The sequence below is a fragment of the Aquarana catesbeiana genome, linkage group LG13 (assembly GCF_042186555.1).
Source record: "Aquarana catesbeiana isolate 2022-GZ linkage group LG13, ASM4218655v1, whole genome shotgun sequence".
In the NCBI taxonomy this organism is placed as follows: domain Eukaryota; kingdom Metazoa; phylum Chordata; class Amphibia; order Anura; family Ranidae; genus Aquarana; species Aquarana catesbeiana.
In genome coordinates, this window is record NC_133336.1 from 79094530 (window position 1) to 79108193 (window position 13664).

The window sequence follows — 13664 nt, forward strand, 5'->3', positions numbered from 1 at the left end:
GACTTATTTGCCATAACTCACCGGAGTTCCCATCATGGTGTATGTTTTCCCTGAGCCAGTCTGTCCATAGGCAAATAAACACACATTATATCCCTTAATGGCCTCTGAGAGTACTGTGGTACCCAGATCTTGGAATACCTGAAATTAATAAAGTGCCAAATTTAGTATGTTATGTATAGCATGTAAATTAATATTATAAAACAAAGTCAATGGATGAATAAAAAAAAAAAAAAAAAACTACAACCAAACAATTGGGTTTACAGTTGTGCTCATAAGTTTACATACCCTGGCAGCATTTATGATTTCTTGGCCATTTTTCAGAGAATATGAATGATAAAACAAAAACTTTGTTTACTCATGGTTAGTGTTTGGCTGAAGACATTTATTATCAATCAACTGTGTTTACTCTTTTTAAATCACAATGACAGCAAAAACTACCCAAATGACCCTGATCAAAAGTTTACATACCCCAGTTCATAATACCGTGTATTACCCCCTTTAACCACTTGAGCCCCGGACCATTATGCTGCCTAAGGACCAGAGGTCTTTTTCCAATTTGGCACTGCGTCGCTTTAACTGCTAATTGCGCGGTTATGCAATGCTGTACCCAAACGAAATTTGCGTCCTTTTCTTCCCACAAATAGAGCTTTCTTTTGATGGTATTTGATCACCTCTGCAGTTTTTATTTTTTGCGCTATAAACGGAAAAAGACCGAAAATTTTGAAAAAAAATGATATTTTCTACTTTTTGTTATAAAAAAAATCCAATAAACTCAATTTTAGTCATACATTTAGGCCAAAATGTATTCGGCCACATGTCTTTGGTAAAAAAAATGTCAATAAGCGTATATTTATTGGTTTGCGCAAAAGTTATAGCGTCTACAAACTAGGGTACATTTTCTGGAATTTACACAGCTTTTAGTTTATGACTGCCTATGTCATTTCTTGAGGTGCTAAAATGGCAGGGCAGTACAAAACCCCCCCAAATGACCCCATTTTGGAAAGTAGACACCCCAAGGAAATTGCTGATAGGCATGTTGAACCCATTGAATATTTATTTTTTTTGTCCCAAGTGATTGAATAATGACAAAAAAAAAAAAAATATTTACAAAAAGTTGTCACTAAATGATATATTGCTCACACAGGCCATGGGCCTATGTGGAATTGCACCCCAAAATATATTCAGCTACTTCTCCTGAGTACGAGGATACCACATGTGTGGGACTTTTTGGGAGCCTAGCCGCGTATGGGACCCCGAAATCCAATCACCGCCTTCAGGATTTCTAAGGGTGTAACTTTTTGATTTCACTCTTCACTGCCTATCACAGTTTCAGAGGCCATGGAATGCCCAGGTGGCACAACCCCCCCCCCAAATGACCCCATTTTGGAAAGTAGACACCCCAAGCTATTTGATGAGAGGCATATTGAGTCCATGGAATATTTTATATTTTGACACAAGTTGCGGGAAAGTGACACTTTTTTTTTTTTTTGCACAAAGTTGTCACTAAATGATATATTGCTCACACAGGCCATGGGCATATGTGGAATTGCACCCCAAAATACATTCTGCTGCTTCTCCTGAGTATGGGGATACCACATGTGTGGGGCTTTTTGGGAGCCTAGCCGCGTACGGGGCCCCGAAAACCAATCACCGCCTTCAGCGTTTTTAAGGGCGTGAATTTTTGATTTTACTCTTCACTGCCTATCACCGTTTCGGAGGCCATGGAATGCCCAGGTGGCACAAAACCCCCCCAAATGACCCCATTTTGGAAAGTAGACACCCCAAGCTATTTGCTGAGAGGCATGGTGAGTATTTTGCAGCTCTCATTTGTTTTTGAAAATGAAGAAAGACAAGAAAAAACTTTTTTTTTTTTTCTTTTTTCAAATTTCAAAACTTTGTGACAAAAAGTGAGGTCTGCAAAATACTCACTATACCTCTCAGCAAATAGCTTGGGGTGTCTACTTTCCAAAATGGGGTCATTTGGGGGGGGTTTGTGCCACCTGGGCATTCCATGGCCTCCGAAACTGTGATAGGCAGTGAAGAGTGAAATCAAAAATTCACGCCCTTAGAAAGCCTGAAGGCGGTGCTTGGTTTCGGGGTCCCGTACGCGGCTAGGCTCCCAAAAAGTCTCACACATGTGGTATCCCCGTACTCAGGAGAAGCAGCAGAATGTATTTTGGGGTGTAATTTCACATATTCCCATGGCATGTTTGAGCAATATATCATTTAGTGACAACTTTGTGCAAAAAAAAAAAAAAAAAAAAAAAAATTTGTCTCTTTCCCGCAACTTGTGTCGCAATATAAAATATTCCATGGACTCGACATGCCTCTCAGCAAATAGCTTGGGGTGTCTACTTTCCAAAATGGGGTCATTTGGGGGGGTTTTGAACTGTCCTGGAATTTTATGCACAACATTTAGAAGCTTATGTCACACATTACCCACTCTTCTAACCACTTGAAGACAAAGCCCTTTCTGACACTTATTTTTTACATGAAAAAGTTTTTTTTTTTTTGCAAGAAAATTACTTTGAACCCCCAAACATTATATATTTTTTTAAAGCAAATGCCCTACAGATTAAAATGGTGGGTGTTTCATTTTTTTTTTCCACACAGTATTTGCGCAGCGATTTTTCAAACGCATTTTTTGGGGAAAAAACACACTTTTTTAAATTTTAATGCACTAAAACACACTATATTGCCCAAATGTTTGATGAAATAAAAAAGATGATCTTAGGCCGAGTACATGGATACCAAACTTGACATGCTTTACAATTGCGCACAAACGTGCAGTGGCAACAAAATAAATACATTTTTAAAAGCCTTTAAAAGCCTTTACAGGTTACCACTTTAGATTTGCAGAGGAGGTCTACTGCAAAAATTACTGCCCTCGATCTGACCTTCGCGGCGATACCTCACATGCATGGTGCAATTGCTGTTTACGTTTGACGACAGACCGCCGCTTGCGTTCGCCTTAGCGCAAGAGCAGGGGGCGACAGGGGTGCTTTTTTTTTTTTTTCTTTATTATTTTTTTGCTTTTTTATCTTATTTTTAAACTGTTCCTTTCATTTTTTTTTTTTTTAAATCATTTTTATTGTTATCTCGGGGAATGTAAATATCCCCTATGATAGCAATAGGTAGTGACAGGTACTCTTTTTTGAAAAAATTGGGGTCTATTAGACCCTAGATCTCTCCTCTGCCCTCAAAGCATCTGACCACACCAAGATCGGTGTGATAAAATGCTTCCCCAATTTCCCAATGGCGCTATTTACATCCGGCGAAATCTAAGTCATAAAATGCTCGTAGCTTCCAGTTTCTTAGGCCATAGAGATGTTTGGAGCCACTCTGGTCTCTGATCAGCTCTATGGTCAGCTGGCTGAATCACCGGCTGCATTCTCAGGTTCCCTGTTGAGACAGGAGAGCCAGAGAAAAACACGGAAGACGGTGGGGGGGGGGGGGGCATTCCCTCCCACGGCTTGTAAAGGCAGTCTAGAGGCTAATTAGCCGCTAGGATTGCTTTTACATGAAAGCCGACCGCTGGCTGAAAAGAATGATACCAAGATGATACCTAAACCTGCAGGCATCATTCTGGTATAACCACTCAAAGTTGTGAATGGCGTACCTGAAGACAAAAAAATGGTTAACAATAAAGCACAGTAAACAGTAAAGTATAAATAATTACATACCTGAAAAACAAACATGATAAAACATAATAACAATAACAATAAAACACTGCAGAATAGAATACAGTAAAAAAAGAGCAGAACAATAGAGAGAGAGAATAGAGAGAGAGAACAATAAAACGACAACTATTTTTTTTTATTTTATATATATATTTTTTTTTTTACACTTTTTTTGTAACTAACTTTTATAACTGTAACGGTTCCAGGTTCGGGTCTCTCAAAATGCGATGGCATCTTGGGAGACCCTGTGAAAGTGTGCCTAGTCTGTGCAATGCTGTACCCTACGCTAATACTCAACTAGTGCATGGTAGCGTTCAAAACATTCACCAATGCAAAGACCAGGATTGTCAGGACAGGAGGGACAATAATACCGGGTGTCACGCCTATATCCGCGCTTGCTGCAGACACAACATCTTTTTTGGGGGGGTTCGTTGGGTAGCGGTACCCGGGAGGACATAAAGAAAATGCCTCTCATGCAGCCGACTGCATTTGGTTGGGGATGTGAATGAGGGAAGTACGGGCGCTGCAGAAGCGGTGTGTTCCCAATTAGGATTGGCGAATGCAGCAGGAAGGGCACTATGGGCACGACGGGCCTGTGTTTGTCTTCTTGGTGGTAGCGGGACACTACTTGTGCTTGCCACCTCACCAGCTTGAACTGCACTTATGGGACTCGCCACGTCACCAAGTGTTACTGCAGCGCTGGTTTGACTACGACCGGGGTGTACTAGGCCGCTGGTGCTTGCCAGTTCAATAAAAAGCTTCCAAAAAAACTGTTAGCGATCGCAGGGATCAGGCCTGACTCTGCAAACGCTGCAGTTATGCGTTTAGTGTTTTGTAAGTGACAGTGATCGATCGATACTGCACTTGGGTGGGCTGGGCTGGGCCGGGCGGAGGGCAAAACGCAGGTGCTAGCAAATATCTGGGCTAATCCCGCTAACACTGCGTTTTTGGGAACCCTAAACTGCTGGGGACGCTAGTATAGATCTGATCGGATCAGATGTTGATCCGTTCAGATACTATACCACTAAAGGAGGCGTATGCTGCGTGCGTGGGTGTTAGTGGTACTGGCGCTAACCTGACGCTGCCTGGGGACGGTGCTTGCTAGTTCACCAAAATGCTACCAAAAAAACTGTTAGCGATCGCAGGGATCAGGCCTGACTCTGCGAATGCTGCAGTTATGCGTTTAGTGCCTTGTGACAGTGATCGATCGATACTGCACTTGGGTGGGCTGGGCTGGGCCGGGCGGAGGGGCACAACGCAGGTGCTAGCAGGTATCTGGGCTGATCCCGCTAACACTGCGTTTTTGGGAACCCTAAACTGCTGGGGACGCTAGTATAGATCTGATCGGACCAGATATTGATCCGATCAGATACTATACCACTAAGGGAGGTGTACGGTGCGTGCGTGGGTGTCAGTGGTACTGGCGCTAACCTGACGCTGCCTGGGGCTGGTGCTTGCCAGCTCACCAAAATGCTACCAAAAAAAATGTTAGCGATCGCAGGGATCAGGCCTGACTCTGCGAACGCTGCAGTTATGCGTTTAGTGTTTTGTAAGTGACAGCGATCGATCGATACTGCACTTGGGTGGGCTGGGCGGAGGGACAAAACGCAGGTGCTAGCAGGTATCTGGGCTGATCCCGCTAACACTGCGTTTTTGGGAACCCTAAACTGCTGGGGACGCTAGTATAGATCTGATCGGATCAGATATTGATCTGTACAGATACTATACCACTAAGGGAGGCGTATGCTGCGTGCGTGGGTGTTAGCGGTACTGGCGCTAATCTGACGCTGCCTGGGGCGACGCATATCACCGCCGGGCGACCGGGGGGCTAAACCTTTATTCGGTAATAAACGGCGGGTGCCCTGACACTATAAAAAATAAACAAACTAACCAGCGTCACCCGTAACAGTTATACGGTGATCAGTGGTGAAAGGGTTAACTAGGGGGCAATCAAGGGGTTAAAACATTTATTAGGTAGTATATGGGGGTCCCTGTCGCTATAAAACGCTGACGGCGAACCTAAATATTTACCTCACTAACTAGCGTCACCAGCGACACTAATACAGCGATCAGAAAAATTATCGCTTAGTGACACTGGTGACAGGGGGTGATCAAGGGGTTAAAACTTTATTAGGGGGGGTTAGGGGGGTACCCTAGACCTAAAGGGGGGTAATACTAACTGTCCCAACACTGTAACTGTCACAAACTGACACCAATGCAGTAATCAGAAAAAAAAAAAAAACAAAACAAAAAACTGCTGTGTCAGTTTGTGACAGGGAGGGGGGGGGGGTGATTGGGGGGGGATCGCGGGGGCGATCGGGGGGGGGGATCGGGGTGTTTTGTGTGCCTGGCATGTTCTACTGTGTGTGTAGTGTTGGTGCACTTACATTGATGTCTTCTCTCCTCGGCGCTGCAACGGAATACCGAGCCGAGGAGAGATGACATCATTTCCTTTGCTGCTGTTTAGCATACAGCAGCAAAGGAAGTAATCTGATTGGCCGGCGGCGATCACGAGGGGGGGGCCACGAACGGATGGCCTCCCCCTCACCTCCGATCGCCGGGGGACAAAACGGGACCGCCTCGGGCACCGGGGGGGGGTCCGATCGGACCCCCCACCCGCGGGAGGCAAATCACGTACACGTGATTTTGCCTGCCCGTGCCGCCTTGCCGACGTAAATCGGCGTTAGGCGGTCCTTAAGTGGTTAACATCAATGACAGCTTGAAGTCTTTTGTGGTATTTGTGGATGAGGCTCTTTATCTTCTCAGATGGTAAAGCTGCCCATTCCTCTTGGCAAAAAGCCTCCAGTTCCTGTAAATTCTTGGGCTGTCTTGCATGAACTGCACGTTTGAGATCTCCCCAGAGTAGCTCAATGATATTGAGGTCAGGAGACTGAGATGGCCACTCCAGAACCATCACTTTATTCTGCTGTAGCCAATGACAGGTCGACTTGGCCTTGTGTTTTGGATCATTGTCATGCTCAAATGTCCAAGTACGTCCTATGCGCAGCTTCCTGGCTGATGAATGCAAATGTTCCACCAGTAATTTTTGATAACATACTGCATTCATCTTGCCATAAATTTTGACCAAATTTCCTGTGCCTTTCTAGCTCACACATCCCAAAAATATCAGTGATCAACCTCCGTGTTTCACAGTAGGAATGGTGTAACTTTCACCATAGGCCTTGTTGACTCCTCTCCAAATGTAGCGTTTATGGTTGTGGCCAAAAAGCTAAATTTTGGCCTTATCACTCCAAATGACTTTGTGCCAGAAGATTTGAGGCTTGTCTCTGTGCTGTTTGGCGTATTGTAAGTGGGATACTTTGTGGTATTTGCGTAGTAATGTCTTTCTTCTGGCAACTTGACCATGCAGCCCATCTTTGTTCAAGTGCCTCCTTATTGTGCATCTTGAAACAGCCACACCACATGTTTTCAGAGAGTCCTGCATTTCCCCTAAAGTTATTTGTGGGTTTTTCTTTGCATCCCGAACAATTTTCCTGAATTTTCCTGGCAGTTGTGGCTGAAATTTTAGTTGGTCTACCTGACCGTGGTTTGGTTTCAAGAGAACCCCTCGTTTTACACTTCTTGATTAGAGTTTGAACACTGCTGATTGGCATTCTCAATTCCTTAGATATCTTTTTATATCCCTTTCCGGTTTTATATAGTTCAACTGCATTTTCCCACAGATCCTTTGACAATTCTTTTGCTTTCCACATGACTCAGAATCCAGAAACCTCTGTGCAGCACTGGATGAAAGATGCAAGGGTCTGTCAGGAGTCCAGAAACTCACTGAACTTTTAAACACACACTAATTACAAGCAAACAGATCACAGGTGAGGATGGTTACATTTAAAAGACATTCAAACCCCTTTGTGTCAACTTGTGTGCATGTTATCAGGCCAAAATCACCAGGGTATGTAAACTTTTGATCAGAGTCATTTAGGTAGTTTCTGTTGTCATTATGATTTAATGTGCTGTGTAATGTAAAGGGGTCCAGAGATGCAGGGTGCTGTGTAATGTAAAGGGGTCCAGAGATGCAGGGTGCTGTGTAATGTAAAGGGGTCCAGTGATGCAGGGTGCTGTGTAATGTAAACAGGTTCAGTGATGCAGGGTGCTGTGTAATGTAAAGGGGCCCAGAGGTGCGGGGGGCTGTGTAATGTAAAAGGGTTCCAGAGGTGCAGGGTGCTGTGTAATGTAAAGGGTTCCAGAGGTGCAGGGTGCTGTGTAATGTAAAGGGTTCCAGAGGTGCAGGGTGCTGTGTAATGTAAAGGGGTCCAGAGGTGCAGGGTGCTGTGTAATGTAAAGGGTTCCAGAGGTGCAGGGTGCTGTGTAATGTAAAGGGGTCCAGAGGTGCAGGGTGCTGTGTAATGTAAAGGGGTCCAGAGGTGCAGTTGTGGAGAGGGGGTACACAGTAGTGACAAAGATATTGAAGGATGCAGAAGTATGCAGGGGGCACAGTGTGGTGTTTTTACATTTTAACGTGGGGGGTGCCAGATATAGGATCTGCCCCGAGTGCCAAATGCTCTAGGTACGCCCCTGCCTCCTTTAAAAGTAAAGGATGCGAAGCAGTCTCTTGGCCTGGAAAGGGATAGTTAAGTCACCAAAGATGCCCAAAAGACAGTTTTTGGGATTTACAATGTTTGGGAGACCCAACGCTAAAGGTATAAAAGAGTCTATGTTCACCCAGAAATCCTGAACTATGGGACAGGTCCAAAAACAATGAAAGAAGTCAGCAGTTTGACCGCATCCTCTAAAACATTCAGCTGAGGGAGACAAACCCATTTTACTCATTCTAGCAGGGGTAAGGTGAGAGTGGTGGAAGACCTTAACCCGGTCTCTGGAGGAAACGACAGAGGTCTTAAACATGTCACTAAACTCAGACCAGTCCTCCTCCGTAAATGGTATATCCAGGGAATCCCATTTTACCTATGCAGCCCTGGAATCTAGGGTTAGTGTCTGTTATGAGAGCAGAGTAATAAGTGGAGATAAGTTTTGTGGGGTCTGGATTTCTTAATTTTTTCAGGGCTGGCATCCAGATAGGGTTATCTAGGGAGCCCAATTGCGCACGTATAGCATGCCGAAGCTGATAATAGTAAAATAAGTAGGTACGTGGCAGATCAAAGTCTATATGCATTTGATAAAAGGACTTAAAGTGGAGTTCCACCCAAAAATGGAACGTCCGCTTTAAGGGAAGGTGACCCCCTGACATGCCATATTTGGCATGTCATTTTTTGGGGGGGCAGAACCCCTATTTTCCTCCCGCTCAACTTCCTCCCAGGGCACCGCGGCGCCGGAAGCAAGTTCACCTCTCCCCCCTCCCTCTTGGCAATTATCTGGGACACGTCACAGGTCCCAGATGATTGCCCAGCTGGTCACAGTGCGCAGCGCAGCTCGCGCATGCGCAGTATGTGCCCGACCATGAAGCCACAGCCGGGCACCCACAGTGACAATGCCGGTGCCGCAGAGAGGAGGTGGAGACGAGTGGGGCTTCATTCCCCTGCATCGCTGGACCCTGGGACAGGTAAGTGTCCGATTATTAAAAGTCAGTAGCTGCAGTATTTGTAGCTGCTGACTTAATTTTTTTTTATTTTTTTTTAATCGAAACTCCGCTTTAAAACTCTGTGGAGTATGTGACATAAATATTTGACCCCTTTAGAGGACCACCTTAGGGGGTTGGTAGGGAATATAACTTTTTAAGGGTAGGGTTGAACCACAAGGGAATATTGGAGTTTATTTCCTAAAGCTGGAAAGTGCAAAATCAGACTCACTTCTGCATAGAAACCAATCAGCTTCCAACCTCAGCTTGTTCAATTAAGCTTTGGCACTAAAAACTGGAAGCCTATTTTTGCTTTAGTAAATAAACCCCATTCGGTCATTAATCTTTTCTATGTTATGTATTAAAACAAAGCTCCTGTTGCATATGACTGGACGTTGGCTGTTGGCTGTGAATACAACTTACTACACTGTATTTAATCTCATTTCACACTTTAGTAAATCAGAATTCTTATATTTAATGTGCCATTCCCATTTAAGAACAAATGAAATCCATGAAGCACAGATGATCTTTACTTGGAATGGTTCCTATAAAAATCAACAGAACTCTGATCATCAGGGAATAAGACAAAGCCTGCTTATCCTCTTTGTCAAGCTGGAAACAAAAGGGTGGACTGGCAGATCTTTAGATTTGCACACACCAGAAAAATATTCTGACTCCTCCTGTAGCACACCCATTTGATAAATACATTCTATTTAACAGCTTTGTGGCACTTTTTGTAGTTTAAGCCTAGTCAACCATAACATGTAGACATTAAAAGAGGGCGATAAACATGCATGTTATGCTAGTAAATTGATGTCCTGTATGAAGCACATAAGGCTACATATTGAATATGGGATACAGCATTTTGTATTGCAGGTGACAGAATAATTAAAGAGAATAGAAGGCCTCATAGACACAGTTAGATACATAGGTTCAGTTTGCAAAATAAAAAAAGAATCTTAAAAGGTGATCTAATTAATATGTAGAGATATATCTAAAAGCATAAGGTCTTTCAAACCATTTTTTTTTTATTGTAAGGACACTGCAAAGGACAACAGAGCAGACTAGATACGGAGGATCTAGACTTTAAGACTAGTAATGTCACTATTATTTAAATTTGTAACCTGTTTCACAATATAATTTACTATTACAGCTTAATTAGAAATAGAAACATATTAGAAGTGTAACATAAGCATAAAACATACAGCTGCTCGCAATTTTCAGTGTGGTTTTTTTTTAGTCCCTTTTTCCGGTCCCATGAGAAAGCACACAACAAAATCATGCAAACTCAGCCTTTCTCAGAATCCTATGCCTTAACAAAGAGAACCTGCATACCCTCGAAATCTACAGTAGATTGGTAATTGCTGTATCTACAGTAAAAAAAGCTATATTTTTCATGGAGTTCTGGTCTTCATTCTTCCCAGAAGAGCCTGTATCTGACCCCACCCTCCTTAAAATACTCTCACACATACAGTATCTCACATAAGTGAGTACATCCCTCACATTTTTGTAAATATTGTATCTCTTCATGTGACAACACCAAAGAAATTACACTTTGCTACAATGTAAAGTAGTGAGTGTACAGCTTGTATAACAGTGTAAATTTGCTGTCCCCTCAAAATATAACTCAACACACAGCCATTAATGTCTAAACCGCTGGCAACAAAAGTGTGTACACCCCTAAGTGAAAATGTCCAAATTGGGCCCAAAGTGTCAATATTTTGTATTTTCCAGCATTGCCTTAACCCCCTTTGGCATGGAGTTCACCAGAGCTTCACAGGTTGCCACTGGAGTCCTCTTCCACTCCTCAATGATGACATTACGGAGGTGGTGGATGTTACAGACCTTCCGCTCCTCCACCTTCAATTTGAGGATGCACCACAGATGCTCAATAGAGTTTAGGTCTGGAGACATGCTTGGCCAGTCCACCACCTTTACCCTCAGCATGTTTAGCAAGGCAGTGGTCATCTTAGAGGTGTGTTTGGGGTCGTTATGTTGGAATACTGCCCTTTGGCCAAGTCTCCGGGGGGGGGGGATCATGCTCTGCTTCAGTATGTTACAGTACATGTTGGTATTCATGGTTCCCTCAATGAACTGTAGTTCCCCAGTGCCGGCAGCACTCGTGCAGCCCCAGACCACGGCACTCCCACCACCATGCTTGACTGCAGGCAAGACACACTTGTCTTTGTACTCCTCACCTGGTTGCTGCCACACACGCTTAACACCATCTGAACCAAATATGTTTATCTTGGTCTCATCAGACCACAGGACGTGGTTCCAGTAAACCATGTCCTTAGTCTGCTTGTCTTCAGCAAACGGTTTGCAGGCTCTCTTTTACATCATCTTTAGAAGAGGCTTCCTTCTGGGACGACAGCCATGCAGACCAATTTGATGCAGTGTGCGGCGTATGGTGTGAGCACTAACAGGCTAACCCCCCACACCTTCAACCTCTGCAGCAATGCTGGAAGCACTTATACATCAATTTCCCAAGGATAACCTCTGGATACGATGCTGAGCATGTGCATTCAAACTTCTTTGGTCAACCATGGTGAGGCCTGTTCTTAATGGAGCCTGTCCTGTTAAACCTCTGTATGGTCTTGGCCACCGTGCTGCAGCTCAGTTTCAGGGTCTTGGCAATCTTCTGATAGCCTAGCCTAGGCCATCTTTATGTAGAGCAACAATTCTTTTTTCAGATCCTCAGAGAGTTCTTTGCCATGAGGTGCCATGTTGAACTTCCAGTGACCAGTATGAGAGAGTGAGAGCGATATCAAATTTAACACACCTGCTCCCCATTCACACACTGGGAATTTGGCCCAATTTGGACATTTTCACTTAGGGGTGTACTCGCTTTTTGTTGTCAGCGGTTTAAAAATTAATGGCTGTGTGAGTTATTTTGAAGGGACAGCAAATTTACACTGTTATACAAGCTGTACACTCACTACTTTACATTGTAGCAAAGTGTCATTTCTTCAGTGTTGTCACATGAAAAGATATAATAAAATATTTACAAAAAAGTGAGGTTTGTACTCACTTTTGTGAAATACTGTATAACATGCTCTGCTCATGTTACATGTGCCTAGGTATCCAAGCTCTCTATTAAGCATTATATTAGTCTGACATGCCTGCAAGAGCATGATATTGGTAATTATATATAAAGACATATTGAGAGACATTTATAAATGCTTTCGCACAGAAGCAGTGAGACAGATTTTGGGACAGATTCATTACAAGATTACACCCTATTATTCATACATTCCTGTGTGTGTTTCTGTAACATAGGACTGCAACAAACTAAAACCGTATCCTGACCACGTCTTAACTGTGCGTCTAATATGAATAAAAATCTGTCTTAGAACTTTGCAAATCTGTTGCAGATGGTTGCCCAGGATTACAGGTGCAAGGGTCGCAAGTAAACTGTAAACCTGCTGCAGAGATTTTACTAACAGCCAGCATAATTTGCTTGATAAAATGTCCCATGTTTTTTGAGAGTTCAAAAAATATTCCTTTGTTTCACGACAGATTGAAATAGTGAAGGAAATAAAACAAAAACATTGAAAAGCAGTACTAGTTTACATAAAATGCAAAGACGTTTACAATGCACCCATAGTGTGGTCCAGCATATTATGGATAGAAGCATCAGACTTTGTCGCCTTCAGTCTTTAGACAATACAATGACCCCAGAAATAAAGCTGGCCATACACTGATAGATTTATTTCATGCCCGTTTGGCTTAACAAAAAATTTATCAGATTCCTTCATCCACGCCAAGCAGGGTAGATGGATGGATTTCCCACTGCGGCTATTGTATGCTCCCTCACTCACATTTTCAACCTCTCCCTCTAGTGGCACCTTCCCCTCCCCTCTAAAACATGCCTAGATCACTCCCATACTAAAAAGCCCTAACTGGACCCCACCAACCTAAACAAATTAAGACCCATCTAATTGCTCCCATTCACCTCTAAACTTCTAGAACGCTTAGTCTACAACCGTCTTAGCTCCTACCTCAGTGAAAATAACCTTCTTGACCCCTTACAGTCTGGCTTTCGATCGCAGCACTCCACGGAAACTGCCTTACTAAAACTCACTAACGATTTACTACCTGCTAACACCAACAGCCAGTACTCCATACTCCTACTACTTGACCTCTCTGCTGCCTTTGATACTGTTGACCACCCGCTCCTTCTCAATAAACTACATTCCCTTGGCCTCCGAGATTCTGCTCTATCCTAGTTCGCTGCCTATCTATCACAGCGCTCCTTCAGGATCACCTACAACTCTGTCTCCTCCTCTCCATTGCCCCTTTCTGTGGGGGTCCGCCAAGGCTCTGTTCTTGGACCCCTTCTCTATCTACACCTCCTTCCTTGGTCACTTAATAACCGCCCACAGCTTCCAATACCACTTATACACGGATGACACCCAAATCCATCTGTCTACTCCTCACCTCACTCCTTC

General features: G+C 43.7%; 1 protein-coding gene across 2 annotated transcripts in view; it reads right to left on the bottom strand.

Annotated features, from left to right (window-relative positions):
* Nucleotides 1-13664, bottom strand: part of STARD9 (StAR related lipid transfer domain containing 9) — a 241619-nt gene that overhangs the window by 123492 nt on the left and 104463 nt on the right. For both annotated transcript variants that reach the window (XM_073610372.1, XM_073610370.1), the window contains exon 4: nt 22-138. In XM_073610372.1, the coding sequence (XP_073466473.1) occupies nt 22-138 (117 nt within the window). The remainder of the gene's footprint in view (nt 1-21; nt 139-13664) is intronic.